We start from the raw sequence: 14,382 nt of genomic DNA on the forward strand, positions 1-14,382 counted from the left end.
TCAGTCTGACTCATTTCTTCAAGATGGCTGCCAGTGGATGACATCTCTGTTCACTTATTTCCCCTCTCTTTACTTCTGCTTGGTTTAAGGGAAATACTACTTAATGGAGACACCAATTGAAACCAAAGCATGTTGCTTTAATGAGCAAAGCTGGCAACTAACTGCCCCTGATTGTGTCACTGTGAATATCTTTAGAAGACAAGCTCAGACTATGAGCAACCTGGGTGCATTTAGCAAGGCACATCGTTGTGCAGCTTTCAGATAGCATGTAGAAATATAGCATGTAGAACAAACATGCCTCTCTGACATGTATAATAAGGAATCATGTCAGCTCTATTCATGACATTTATATCTACAGCGTTTCCTAATGTTTGGATACTGAGCATGGCCCAGGGACAAACGTTGATGGGACGAGGCACATGTCTCACTGTATGAGACTGATGTTGGATTTCCATACATTTCTGACAGAGTGAAGTGGTCTAATATGTGGACTTTTACACACACTCAGCACTAATCACAGTGTTGCCTGAAGTCTAAAGAAATAAAACCCTCAACACCTCAAGGCTCAACACTAAATAGGTATCTTCTGCCACCGTCTGGTCAATGTGTGTATGTACTGCATCACACATCCTTTTGCAGACCAGTGTTACTGTGCTGCTTATGCAGCTCCCTGCCTAGACACTCACATATCTCTGGTTATGGGTTGAGAAAAATGGGTCATGATAGACAAGTATGCTGTTACAGTATTATGTATGACCAAAGTGTATTGAAATGGCACAGGCTTAGATGGGCACCTACTGGTTTACTGACTCTACCTGTCAAACATACTCTCGTAAAACTGATTATCCTACCGATCCTCGACTTCGGCAATGTCATCGACAAAATAGCCTCCAACACTCTACTCAACAAATTGGATGCAGTCTATCACAGTGCCATCTGTTTTGTCACCAAATCCCACTGGCTCCAGGTCATCTACAAGTCTTTGCTAGGTAAAGCCCCGCCTTATCTCAGCTCACTGGTCACCATAGCAGCACCCACCCGTAGCACACGCTCCAGCAAGTATATCTCTCTGGTCACCCCCAAAGCCAATTCCTCATTTGGCCGCCTTTCCTTACAGTTCTCTGCTGCCAATGACTGGAACGAACTGCAAAAATCACTGAAGCTGGAGACTCATATCTCCCTCACTAGCTTTAAGCACCAGCTGTCAGAACAGCTCACAGATCACTGCACCTGTACGTAGCCCACCTGTAAATAGCCCATCCAACTACCTCATCCTCATACTGTATTTATTTATTTATCTTGTTCCTTTGCACCCCAGTATCTCTACTTGCACATTCATCTTCTGCACATCTATCACTCAATCAATCAATCAAATCAATCAAATTTTATTTATATAGCCCTTCGTACATCAGCTGATATCTCAAAGTGCTGTACAGAAACCCAGCCTAAAACCCCAAACAGCAAGCAATGCAGGTGTAGAAGCACGGTGGCTAGGAAAAACTCCCTAGAAAGGCCAAAACCTAGGAAGAAACCTAGAGAGGAACCAGGCTATGTGGGGTGGCCAGTCCTCTTCTGGCTGTGAAGGGTGGAGATTATAACAGAACATGGCCAAGATGTTCAAATGTTCATAAATGACCAGCATGGTCGAATAATAACAAGGCAGAACAGTTGAAACTGGAGCAGCAGCACAGTCAGGTGGACTGGGGACAGCAAGGAGTCATCATGTCAGGTCGTCCTGGGGCACGGTCCTTGGGCTCAGGTCCTCCGAGAGAGAAAAAGAAAGAGAGAATTAGAGAGAGCATATGTGGGGTGGCCAGTCCTCTTCTGGCTGTGCCGGGTGGAGATTATAACAGAACATGGCCAAGATGTTCAAATGTTCATAAATGACCAGCATGGGTAAGGCAGAACAGTTGAAACTGGAGCAGCAGCATGGCCAGGTGGACTGGGGACAGCAAGGAGTCATCATGTCAGGTAGTCCTGGGGCATGGTCCTAGGGCTCAGGTCAGTTGAAACTGGAGCAGCATGGCCAGGTGGACTGGGGACAGCAAGGAGCCATCATGTCAGGTAGTCCTGGGGCATGGTCCTAGGGCTCAGGTCCTCCGAGAGAGAGAAAGAAAGAAGGAGAGAATTAGAGAACGCACACTTAGATTCACACAGGACACCGAATAGGACAGGAGAATTACCCCAGATATAACAAACTGACCCTAGCCCCCCGACACAAACTACTGCAGCATAAATACTGGAGGCTGAGACAGGAGGGGTCAGGAGACACTGTGGCCCCATCCGAGGACACCCCCGGACAGGGCCAATGTTTAATAGGTATATTGTAATTACTTCGCCACCATGGCCTATTTATTGCCTTACCGCCCTTATCTTACCTCATTTGCACACACTGTATATAGACTTTTTCTACTGTATTATTGACTATGTTTGTTTATTCCATGTGTAACTCTGTTGTTGTATCTGTTGAACTGCTTTGCTTCATCTTGGCCAGGTCGCAATTGTAAATGAGAACTTGTTCTCAACTAGCCTACCTGGTTAAATAAAGGTGAAATAAAAAATAAAAAAATGAAAAGGAACTCACTTCTAATCAGCTTATAGACTCCATCTAGTGGCCAAGAGTATGAAGTGCACTGGTTTATGTATGGTATGTAAACCCTGGCATGAATATGGACCTCAACGTAATATAATACGTTTACCTCAATATAAATGGTATTCAAAGAATAATAAACATCCGTATGACAATTTCTAACATTTACTTTTATTGTAAAGGTGATATATTCCAAAATATTAATATGTTAGAGGAGCAGAGAAAAAGAGAAGTAAAAGACATGTAAAAAACACCTACACAAGACTTTGGTAAGACTATTGGGTGATATTCCTATCAAAACATCCACAGCAAAAAAAAAAAAAAAAAATGATCTTATAATAACAATGCACAAAATCATAGAGATTTCTGTTGCGGTGTGTCTACATGAACAGTAGTACAGCTGAGTAAAAAGTCATACAGGAGATTTCTTGATCCTAGAAACATATTTTTTTCTGAAGGATTATAAAATGCTGGAATGGCTGGGTAACTGTGCTTTAAGTTCTGGGATAATATACACTACCAAAGAGGATACTACAGGATATAGCCTAACAGTACTATCGCTTATTAAATCAATTGGTGTTTTCAACATTATCATTATTCAAGAATATTATACCACAACAAGTTTACAGTAATCTTGCAGAAGAATCCTATATGTAACAGAGCTAGTTAATTTACGAACAGAGGAAAATCAGTCAGGTTCATCAGAGGCTAGGCATTATTTTGGGAAGCCTAGATCCTCTCTCGAAATGGCTGTTTGTTTTAGGCTCGAGAAGAGACCAAGGGAATTCCTTCCTTCCTTCTTGTAAAATAACACATGACCTTTGACCTTGAAGGATGGGTCATTTCAGAATTTGCTAAACTCTTTCCAAACTCTGACTAGAGGTGTATACAGAACCAGTGCACCTTCCCCAATCTAAAATCTTCAGACTCAGCCCTGGATAAAACCAAGAGAGATTAAGGTCCGTGCCAGTCCTAAACAGAGTGCATTGGATCATTGAGTGACACTATGCCACCTCACGCTCCGTCACATAACCAAGTTGCCCATAGGCACAGATCTAGAATCAGCTTACAATCCCCAAACCTAATCTGAACTGTCAGAGGGGAAAACAACTGAGCTCACACCAGTGTTTATGGGCAACCTCCACCCACTCCGTACCCATCCCATCCCGTCCCGCCCAACTTGGTCCATCTAGCAGGGGTGCACGTTACACGCTCGGATCTCCTTCCTGTCCTTGCAGCTGGGGAGCTGGGCGCTCTTAAGCCTCCTCTTGGCTGTCATGAGACGCTCCTGAATCCCCCCGCCACACAGCTTGGTACAGTCCGTCCAGCTGGACCATGGCCTCATCTTACAGCCTGACCAGAGAGAAAGAGAAAGAGAGAGAAGGCATGGAGAAAGACATTTTATACATTTTCATGGAAATGTGTTCCTTGTTAAATAATAGCAAATATCATATTGAAGATAATGACTATCAAAACTGACTGTGATTTAGTTTTCTATGAGTACATTTACATGCACACTAATAATGCAATATTAAACTGATCATGGCAGTAGGTAGATCATACAATAGTCATGTAAACACATTACCCTGTTTGTCTTAATCGGGGGAAGGTCAAAAGAAGTACGCATACGCTGATTAAAAGAATCTGGTCAGAGTGGAGTCCCACCAACCTGGGTGTTCAGCGGTCGACGTGGTCTCCTCCCCCTGTCGCCCCCCCTGTTTGCTCCTCCTCTTCTCCCTCGCCTCCTTGCGTCGTTTCTTCTCGTCGCTGTTGACCTGTCCCTGGCCACCGCCACGGTTACACTTCCTGATCTTACACTTCTTCCTCTGTACAGTCTCGGGACACGAGTCCCCTCCGAACTGAGGCTCCAGCTTCACCATGCGTGTCCTGATCATGTGACCTTTACCACAGGATTTGTTGCACTCAGACCACTCCGTCCACTCTGACACCATACAGTCTGTTGCTAGAGAGAGAGAGAGAGAGAGAGAGAGAGAGAGAGAGAGAGAGAGAGAGAGAGAGAGAGAGAGAGAGAGAGAGAGAGAGAGAGAGAGAGAGAGAGAGAGAGAGAGAGAGAGAGAGAGAGAGAGAGAGAGAGAGAGAGAGAGAGAGAGAGAATAGGGGGACAGGGTGGAGTAAGAAAGGTGAAGAGTTAATATGGGATGAAAGCTTGAAGATACACGTCATGACTTTGCATTAGTGTTCCTTTTTCTAAACATAACACAATATGAATCCCCTGGAAACAGATTCTCTGACTTATGTCCATAACGGGAACATTCTTACGAACTGCAAGGATGATTAGGGCTGGCCAGAATAATACGGCCAGCTTTATCCCTCACTAAGACTGAAAGAAGACCAGTTAACAAGCTTTTTCACCCCAATACAATGACGTCTGCCAAAGTTAAAGCTGGTTATTTCTGCCTTTTAATCCCATTCTTCACAATAGAGCCCTTAAATTAGCTCCCTCATTTTCTAGGGAACAGGAGAAAGAGAGTATTTTCCTATGGTAATGTGTCTGCCAGTCCCGTACCTGACTAGAATATATATATAACCTATTAAGTCAGGCATAAATGTGAGAGCACATGGGCACTTCTGGGTTCCAATGTTCCCTCTCATATAAACCTGCTAATACTCCACCAGGGTATTCTCACGATAACCCTATCTGGGAGAGTTTGGGCTGGAGATGAGACTATGGGCACTCCTAACGCAGATGACATAAAGATGTGTACACACTAACAAGCCAAGTGTGTTATAAGTGTGCTTGTGGCGTGTGTGTGTGCATGTGGATATGATAGAGAGTGTATTATAAGCAGATGGATGCTCGGTTGCACAATGAAGATAATAATCAGCATTATTATGAACTACACATGTGAAGTACTGTTTCAGTTGGTGTGTCCACACATGAAGAAAGTAGATTCACTCCAATGTGTGTGCGTGTGTGAATGTTCCTTACGACACTCTGGCAGCATACACTTCTCCACCTGCTCCAGGTCCTCTGTACACTCTCCCAGCTCCACAGGAGACTTGAGCATGCGCTGCCTCGTCCGCATGCCCTTCCCACACGTCACACTGCAGTCACTCCAGTCAGACCACGGAGACAGCATACAGGGGATGGTGTCTGTGCACACAGGACACACACAAAATCATTGTCAATCCGATTTCATCTGGTTGGCATTTGTTGTGGTGTGTGAGTGATAGTGTGTGCGTGCGTGTGTTCAAGTGTTCATGTGTGTGTACAGATGAGCGTGTGTGTGCATGTGTGTGTTTGTTTGTATAAGCCTGCATATGCTTATCTGTGTGTGACTGTGTGTGTGTGCAGGAGTGTGTGTGCGGGAGTGTGTGTGTGTGTGTGTTACTCACGACACTCTGGCATCATGCACTTCTCCACCTCCAGCACCTCAGCCCCACAGATGGAGCCGTCCGGGGGAGGCATCTTCACCATGCGTTCCCTTCTCTTCATACCCAGCCCACAGGTGGCACTGCAGAGTCCCACTCACCCCACTCTGTCACCAGACAACTGTTGGGTGCTAAAGAGAGGGGAGATCAGACAGTTAAGAGGGGAAAAGGCGGAGAGGGGAAGGGAAGAGGAGGAGGGAATGAGAAAGGGAGAGGGAAGAGGAGGGAGGTGGGGGAGAGGAAGAGAGGGGGAGTGGGTGTGTTCAATGGGAGAGACAGAACTTAATCCACATATGCATTACTTTGTCCTGTAATCAGGCATAATTATACATCATCCTAATAGTTTGAACAGTACATTTGAATAATTTAGCAGATGCTCTTCCACTGAGAATTGATGCACACAATGAGCCTCATTTATCTACAGCCTAGAAATACATAGATTTGTTTATATGAAAGCGCATACACAGATTAATCAAAAGTGTCCTATACCTCGGAAAATGTTATTTTACCTGATTTAAAAGAAAACTTTGCTAAACGCAGCAATGTTTGTGATAAATGACTTTGTGAACCATTGATTTCAGGGGTGAAAGCTACTCACTGCATTCCTCGTTCACAATACACTTCTCGTTCTCCTCAGTAGGCAAGGTACACACAGAGCCATTGTCAGGGAACTGCTTGACGTAGCGTTCCCTGGACCGCAAGCCCATCCCACATGACATGCTGCACGGAGACCAGGTGATCCACTCTGACATCGTGCAGGTGGACCCTTCTGAGAGGTCGGGGGCAAAGTGCAGAAGGTCACAGTTAGTTATGGCATTTGAGTTGCATTCAGGATTTTAATGTCCTTACAGTGTTAGTAGCCACATCATACTTTATATAATCAACCAGTGTATAATGCATCTACATCATGGGACCTCCTGTTAGTCTCATTTATCATAACAAGACAATAGGAGACTATGAGCATCTATGTCAGCTCATGGCCATTAGAAGAGCTTGTACCAGTATGCCTGTACCCAAAGTGTTACCCAAGACCAGTATGCCTATACCCAAAGTGTTACCCAAGAGCTTGTACCAGTATGCCTGTACCCAAAGTGTTACCCAAGAGCTTATACCAGTATGCCTGTACCCACAGTGTTACCCAAGAGCTTGTACCAGTATGCCTATACCCAAAGTGTTACCCAAGAGCTTGTACCAGTATGCCTATACCCAAAGTGTTACCCAAGAGTTTGTACCAGTATGCCTGTACCCAAAGTGTTACCCAAGAGCTTGTACCAGTATGCCTGTACCCAAAGTGTTACCCAAGAGCTTGTACCAGTATGCCTGTACCTACAGTGTTACCCTACAGCTTGTACCAGTATGCCTGTACCCAAAGTGTTACCCAAGAGTTTGTACCAGTATGCCTGTACCCAAAGTGTTACCCAAGAGCTTGTACCAGTATGCCTGTACCCAAAGTGTTACCCAAGAGCTTGTACCAGTATGCCTATACCCAAAGTGTTACCCAAGAGTTTGTACCAGTATGCCTGTACCCAAAGTGTTACCCAAGAGCTTGTACCAGTATGCCTGTACCCAAAGTGTTACCCAAGAGCTTGTACCAGTATGCCTGTACCTACAGTGTTACCCTACAGCTTGTACCAGTATGCCTGTACCTACAGTGTTACCCTACAGCTTGTACCAGTATGCCTGTACCTACAGTGTTACCCTACAGCTTGTACCAGTATGCCTGTACCTACAGTGTTACCCTACAGCTTGTACCAGTATGCCTGTACCTACAGTGTTACCCTACAGCTTGTACCAGTATGCCTGTACCTACAGTGTTACCCTACAGCTTGTACCAGTACGCCTGTACCTACAGTGTTACCCTACAGCTTGTACCAGTATGCCTGTACCTACAGTGTTACCCTACAGCTTGTAACAGTACACCTGTACCTACAGTGTTACCCAAGAGCTTGTACCAGTATGCCTGTACCCACAGTGTTACCGAAGAGCTTGTAACAGTACACCTGTACCTACAGTGTTACCCTACAGCTTGTACCAGTACGCCTGTACCTACAGTCTTACCCAAGAGCTTTGAAAATGCATAAGCTGTGAACACATTTATGCAACAGACATGTTTCTCCTCATTAATAACAACCCCCTGCTGTTGTTGCATTATGTTCAGGTGGGAGGGAGGGAGGATAAGAGCCGCTCTGGGTGAGACTCACATGGATTTATATCTAAACCCTCCCTCTCCAGACTGAAAGACTCATTAAACTCTGCCCTATAAAGAAGCTCATCATTAATAAGATGAGCAAATCATCAATGAATCATTAATAATAAGCAAATCATGAATAAGAGCCGAGTAAGAGCGTGTGTGTGTGTGTGTGTGTGTGTGTGTGTGTGTGTGTGTGTGTGTGTGTGTGTGTGTGTGTGTGTGTGTGTGTGTGTGTGTGTGTGTGCGTGTGTGCACACAAACACAGTGATGCATACACACACATGGTGTGTGTGTGTGTGTGTGTGTGTGTGTGTGTGTGTGTGTGTGTGTGTGTGCGTGCGTGTACACGCACACACACAACACACACTCACACACACACACACACACACACACACACACACACACACACACACACACACACACACACACACACACACACACACACACACACATTTTATTATTCATTAATGTTTCATTGCAAGCAGCAAAGACGTGACGCCCCTGTGTGTATTCTCATAACTTGTTATGTGTCTTTTAATAAAGCCTTAGTATCCACTGTGGCCTCCCGGCAGCTTTAGCCCATTACACATTTTATAGGCTTGTCTCAGAAACACAGTGTCCCTCTCACCTCTATGCTGCTACAACTTTATTGTCTGAGCTACAAACGAGCTGGGGGCTTTATCGATGACCCAACACCAATAAAGACCTGCAGTAAACCAGATTTTACCTTCCCCTGTGTTCTTTGCAATAACCTATGAAATGCTAACAAAGATGACGTCAACACTAATGAAGCTCCTAGAGGGACTTGAGGGTCGGATGTTGAAGTTTGTTTTTAGATGGGTGTTTGTACACCAAGACAGCAACAAGAAATACACATTTCCAGATTGTATCCTAGATTTTATTGTAGTATATCTGTTCATGTCAATATAAATTTGTGTAAACGGGGGTGGTTCGGTGAACCACGTTCACGTGTTGAGAAACATTGCCTGAGACGAAGACTTGCATTAGCACCCTGAGCTAATATATCGGCTTTAGCTCAGGAGGCAAACACAGTATTGTGAACCTTTGTTCGAAAGGTACATACTGACCCTCGTCGCTGCAGCCGGGCCCCATGCAGGGCTCAAAGTCCTGGGTGTGAGGACAGGGTACACTGAGGTCCAGCTGGGCCTTCAGCATCCTCTGTCTCATCCTCTTGCCCTTGTCACAGGTGGCTGAGCTGCAGGCTGACCAGGGAGACCAGTTGGAGTAGATGCATGTCTCTGGAGTGTCGTCTGGAGGGAGGGAAAGTGGGAACGTGAGAGACAGTGAGAGAGAGAGAGAGAGAGAGAGAGGGAAGGGGAGAAAGGGTGGCAGAGGAGTGGAGGGTTTAGAGAGAGAGAGAGAGAGAGAGAGAACGAGAGAGGAGAAATACATTCATCGAGTGAAGGGCATAAACACAAATGTTCAACTAGTTATGTGTTGCCTCAGGTGTGTGTTGAGTGCCTAAGCCCCTCCTCACTAAGTGATGTGCTATTGAAACACTGGTCTGACTCAAATCAATTTAAACATGTATGTCCCTGGGACATGTTCAGGTGCGACAATTCACTTGGAAGAATCTCAACTGCAGCCTTATTGATTTATTGAAAATGCCACTACTGATCAAATCTGCTTATGATTCCATCTGTGCAGCTTTCCCATGAGAGAGAGAGAGAAAGAAAAGGCAACATGGAGGACGATTATGCTGAGCTGGGTTAACTCATTCTACTGTTTCTCAAGCTCTGGTTCTAATCTCCCATGCCTTGAGATGGGAAGAGAGAGAGAGAGAGAGAGAGAGAGAGAGAGAGAGAGAGAGAGAGAGAGAGAGAGAGAGAAAGAGAGAGAGAGAGACATGCCTTTCTCCTCTCTCTTGCTTATCGCTCCTCTGTTAGAACCTTTGTTGGCATAGTTGGGGAGATACAGGGACACAGAGGGGAGAGAGAGATAAAGAGAGACACAGACCTTCCTCTTTCTCCTCCTGGGCGATATCAGCCACAATGTCATCCACGTTATCAGGCACGACGTTGCACTGCTCTCCCTGCGGACAGACAAACACAGGCCTGCGTTGTGGAATACATACCACTCTGTTGTGATAAGATCCTCCGTTTGCCTCTGGCGGCTATCAGACAAAGAAGGGGGTAAACAGGGAGGTCAGCTGATGCATCCTCTCACCTTTGCTGGAGCTCACAGATACACACACACGTTGTCGCTATCTAGCTAGCGTATTTAGTTATCTGTCTTTCTAGCGAACGGGGAGGTGATATGGGGACATGCTGGTAATGGCATTCAGCTGTCATAACAATAGAGGTCCGCTTAGGGCAAGTGACAAACGATCAGAGTGATAGGGTGTGTGTGTGGGGCTGGGGGCGTTGCTGTGTGTGCTTGTACCTGCACGCTTCAGTGTGTGAGGATCAATAGATTGACGAAGGCTATAATAGAGTAGATGGAGAGATTCCAGTTGAGTCTGCCAGGTTGGATGCTGTGTAAATGCTATAGTCCACTGACATTTACCTCACTGTTCAACAGCTGTTCTCTTCAAACCTATACCTCTGCACCTATACAACTAACATCTATATCTCCAGCTGCATTGACCCACAACGTCTTCAGTTAGACACTGGAACAATGCAGAGGGAGTTCAAATAAAGCTACATTCTTCTGACTGAAAAATATGTATCTTCCTCTCAGTGTCTGAAGCTTTAAAGTTGACATTTCTAGTCCAATATGTTCCATTGTGCTGTTTGTTTACCTTCTCATTTCGAGTCGTATACCGAAACAACGTTATGAACACAGGCACATAATCAAACGTTTGTAACCGCTTCGAGATCTTAGAGGGAACCTCAAACATGCCTTGATGCGCATGAAATCAGGTTGTGTTGGGGACAGCTGGAGGGAAAGAACAAGAGGAGTGTGAGACAGAAAGAGGATGGAAATAGGAAGTGAAGTGAGCAAAGAAAGAGGATTGAGGCAACAAAAGTGGGAGAGACATAGCAGCCAAAGGAACGGAAGAAATGGAGAGAGATGATTGGATGAACAGACCTTTCGGGCGATGCGCTCCACCACTACCCTGGCCACGGGGATGATGGCGCCCCCCTCAGGGTCGTAGAAGGGGCTCTGGGGGTGGTCCAGGCTAGTCAGGGGGCGGATCTTCTCCTGAGGGACTGTGGGCTTGTTGGGAGACTGGAGGTCAGAACACACACACACACAAATGAAGAGTCAACATAGATACATGACTTTCTTTTCATGTCAATATGTGTTCCATTGTAGTATTGAGGAACAGTGTCATGATGTCAGTGATAAAATATGTATTTGCAGATAACCTTGAAAAGTTGCAATAGGTCTCTTCATGTGCACTATGGAGGTATACAACACATCTATAATAAAGTCTCGTCCCAGCACAAAAAACATACGGCCTCCTAAGACTGGCAAACCTAGATTATACAAGTCACAAAGCCACATCCACTAAAGCAACATGAATCCATAGATCTTGGTCAGGGACACTGTGAGTTATGGGGTTATGTGGTGAAACTATTGTCATTATTCTGAAGCAAACGACTGCTAGCAGGGGGCTAACACAGCAAACACAGCCACAGGGCTTCTGAAGGCACAACACTGGAAAACAAGCCATCCACTAGTCTGAACATAAAGGGTTGACATGTAACTTTGTATAGTGCTATTGTGTTATGGTGATCAACATCTTCCACACCGTTGAACTTCTGATATGTTATGTGTCAGGTATAACCCTCCATTACAATGTACAGAATGTGGTTGCTACATCACATCCTACTGTTTCACACCAGTGGAGAGCAGAGTCACACAGTGAGAGAGAACACCACAGGAGGTTACCAGGAGCTGTTTTAACAACTCCAAACGTCAACTTCAGGCTTCCTGAAACAACAGAGACCACTAAAATATATAGACACCGTTCTATAATAAAACACTCTACAACCTCATTTCATGAGTTCTTGCACAACTTGTTCTTTCTTCCACCCAAGTACACTGTAAATATTGTATGTGTGAGGCTCCAGATATTTCATATGAGTAAGGTCACTGGTGGGGCGAGCCAAATCAAACAGGGGAGTAACAGTTCAACAGGTTCGTCTGTGAACTCCCAGGGATCAGCCAAAGGTCTGTCTGTGAGCTCACACAGCACAGTCATAACCTCTCCTCAAGCAGTCTGCCCATACTGAAAAATAATATATTGACATATATACAGTGTACAAAACATTAGGAACACCTGCTCTTCCATGACAGACTGACCAGGTGAATCCAGGTGAAAGTTATAATACCTTATTGATGTCACTTATTAAATCCACTTCAATCATTGTAGATGAACGGGAGGAGACAGGTTAAAGAAGGATTTTTAAGCCTTGAGACAATTGAGACATGGATTGTGTACGTGTGCCATTCAGAAGGAGAATGGGCAAGACTAAATATTTAAGTGCTTTTGAACGGGGTATGGTAGTAGGTGCCAGGGGCTTGTGGAGTCCATGCCCCAATGAATTGATGCAGTTCTGAGGGGAAAAGGGGGTGAAACTCAATATTAGAAAGGTGTTCCTGATGTTTTATACACTCAGTGTATTGCAATATTATTTTTGACAATATCTTAATATTATTTTTGTGCTAGTCGGCTGTACCTGCACCAAAATTCCAGTATTTCTCCGTCATAGCTTGTTCTCCATCTTCTTTTTAAATACTGAACTAATTTGTTTTCAGCACTTTTATTTCCACGACTGATTGAAAGTGGTTTTCTCATGGCTCTCGCTTGTCCCTCTGCAGCAGACGTATGTTTGGAACATCGTATTGCAGTATCGAAAAGTAATACATATAGATTCATGAGAATCGCAATAAATATCATATCGGCACCTAAGTATCATGATAATATGGTATCGTAAGGTCCCTGGCAACTCCCAGCCCTATAAGAAGTGTGTGGTGTGAGTGATGTCAGGGGCTTGCGCTCCAGGGTTATGTTTAGAATCACTGTGGTAGAGATAGTGTGAATATTAGAGCGTGTAGTTGTGACATTTTGAGGAGGTCATTGACCTCATAGGTGACCCCGTTGTCGGTGCCTGCATCCCAGGGGATCATATCCTGGACAACCCTCTGTGCCCAACCACACTCCTTGGTGCAGAGGTCCTCTGCAGACAGCCCCACGTTCCAGTCAGGGCTGGGCCCCAGCATGGTGAGGAAGGACATCAGGTGACGGGTACGGTCCACGGAGAACTCAGCCGACGGGGCAGCACGACTGGAGGACAGAGAGAAGGGACTATTTTGAAGAAAGTCACAATTGCAATAACTGTGATATGTGATGTTTTACCTACCTTTAGTTGATCAATGCACTGATTGCAAGTCACTCTGGATAAGGGTGCCTGTTAAATGACTAAATATGAAAAGTAGGAGAGAGAGAGAGAGAGAGAGAGAGAGAGAGAGAGAGAGAGAGAGAGAGAGAGAGAGAGAGAGAGAGAGAGAGAGAGAGAACAGGAATACTGACTGAAGCCCCTAAAAAGCATGAAAAAGAGAGAGGGATAGCAAGGAAAGGGAGATGAAGAACGAGGAAAGGATGAGAGCAGGGGTACTTAAGTCTACAGAGATGTAGAGAAGTTTCTTTACTGCCTCAGGCATGCCCTGCGCATCCAGCTCACCCCCTACAACAGTTCAACACAGAGCCGCCAGCCAGAGGTAAAGAGTAATAAACACCCATAAATACTTTACTGGTGGCAGAGAGCCATGGATATGTGTGTATGTATGTACTGTATATATGTCTGTGTGTGTGTGTGCAACAGATAATGTGATGAGCGATCACACACACACCCAAAGAAAAGTGTTCACACACAGTCGCAAGCACAATAATGCACATGGCAGCACAAATGTCTGTTCAGAAATCCTTTTTCCTAGTACCAAACCACAGCATTTCTAATGAACGTTTATCAGGGGTTGATAGATACCTCCCACCCTCCTACACCCTATCCCTCCTGCCACCCTGTCAATTACAAGCCGGCTTTGTGTTGGGTCCAATGTGGCTGTCAGAGATAAACCTAAGGCCTCCGAGACTGGCTGAGCTGAGCAAAGGGACGCGGTGACACGCGGTGAGGGGGAAGAGGGGACGGCTGGCAGCCTGCTGTGTGTTCCCAGAGGATTAGAGCTCTTACACAGCGTTAGAGGTGATTATTACTGTGTATGGGAGGACACGCCAGGA

The 14,382-nt window shown here is 45.2% G+C and overlaps 1 protein-coding gene across 1 annotated transcript in view; it reads right to left on the reverse strand.

Annotated features, from left to right (window-relative positions):
• Positions 1-2,878: 2,878 nt before the first annotated feature.
• LOC118394181 (spondin-1-like) overlaps positions 2,879-14,382 on the reverse strand; it is a 123,836-nt gene continuing 112,332 nt past the window's right edge. The window contains 10 exon segments of the mRNA XM_052462460.1: positions 2,879-3,943; positions 4,260-4,553; positions 5,541-5,705; positions 5,948-6,073; positions 6,076-6,114; positions 6,582-6,752; positions 9,263-9,445; positions 10,152-10,227; positions 11,226-11,366; positions 13,230-13,431. Coding sequence (XP_052318420.1) covers positions 3,780-3,943; positions 4,260-4,553; positions 5,541-5,705; positions 5,948-6,073; positions 6,076-6,114; positions 6,582-6,752; positions 9,263-9,445; positions 10,152-10,227; positions 11,226-11,366; positions 13,230-13,431 — 1,561 coding nt within the window. The 3' untranslated portion in view covers positions 2,879-3,779.

Source organism: Oncorhynchus keta, chromosome 14 (assembly GCF_023373465.1).
Source record: "Oncorhynchus keta strain PuntledgeMale-10-30-2019 chromosome 14, Oket_V2, whole genome shotgun sequence".
Taxonomy (NCBI): Eukaryota; Metazoa; Chordata; class Actinopteri; order Salmoniformes; family Salmonidae; genus Oncorhynchus; species Oncorhynchus keta.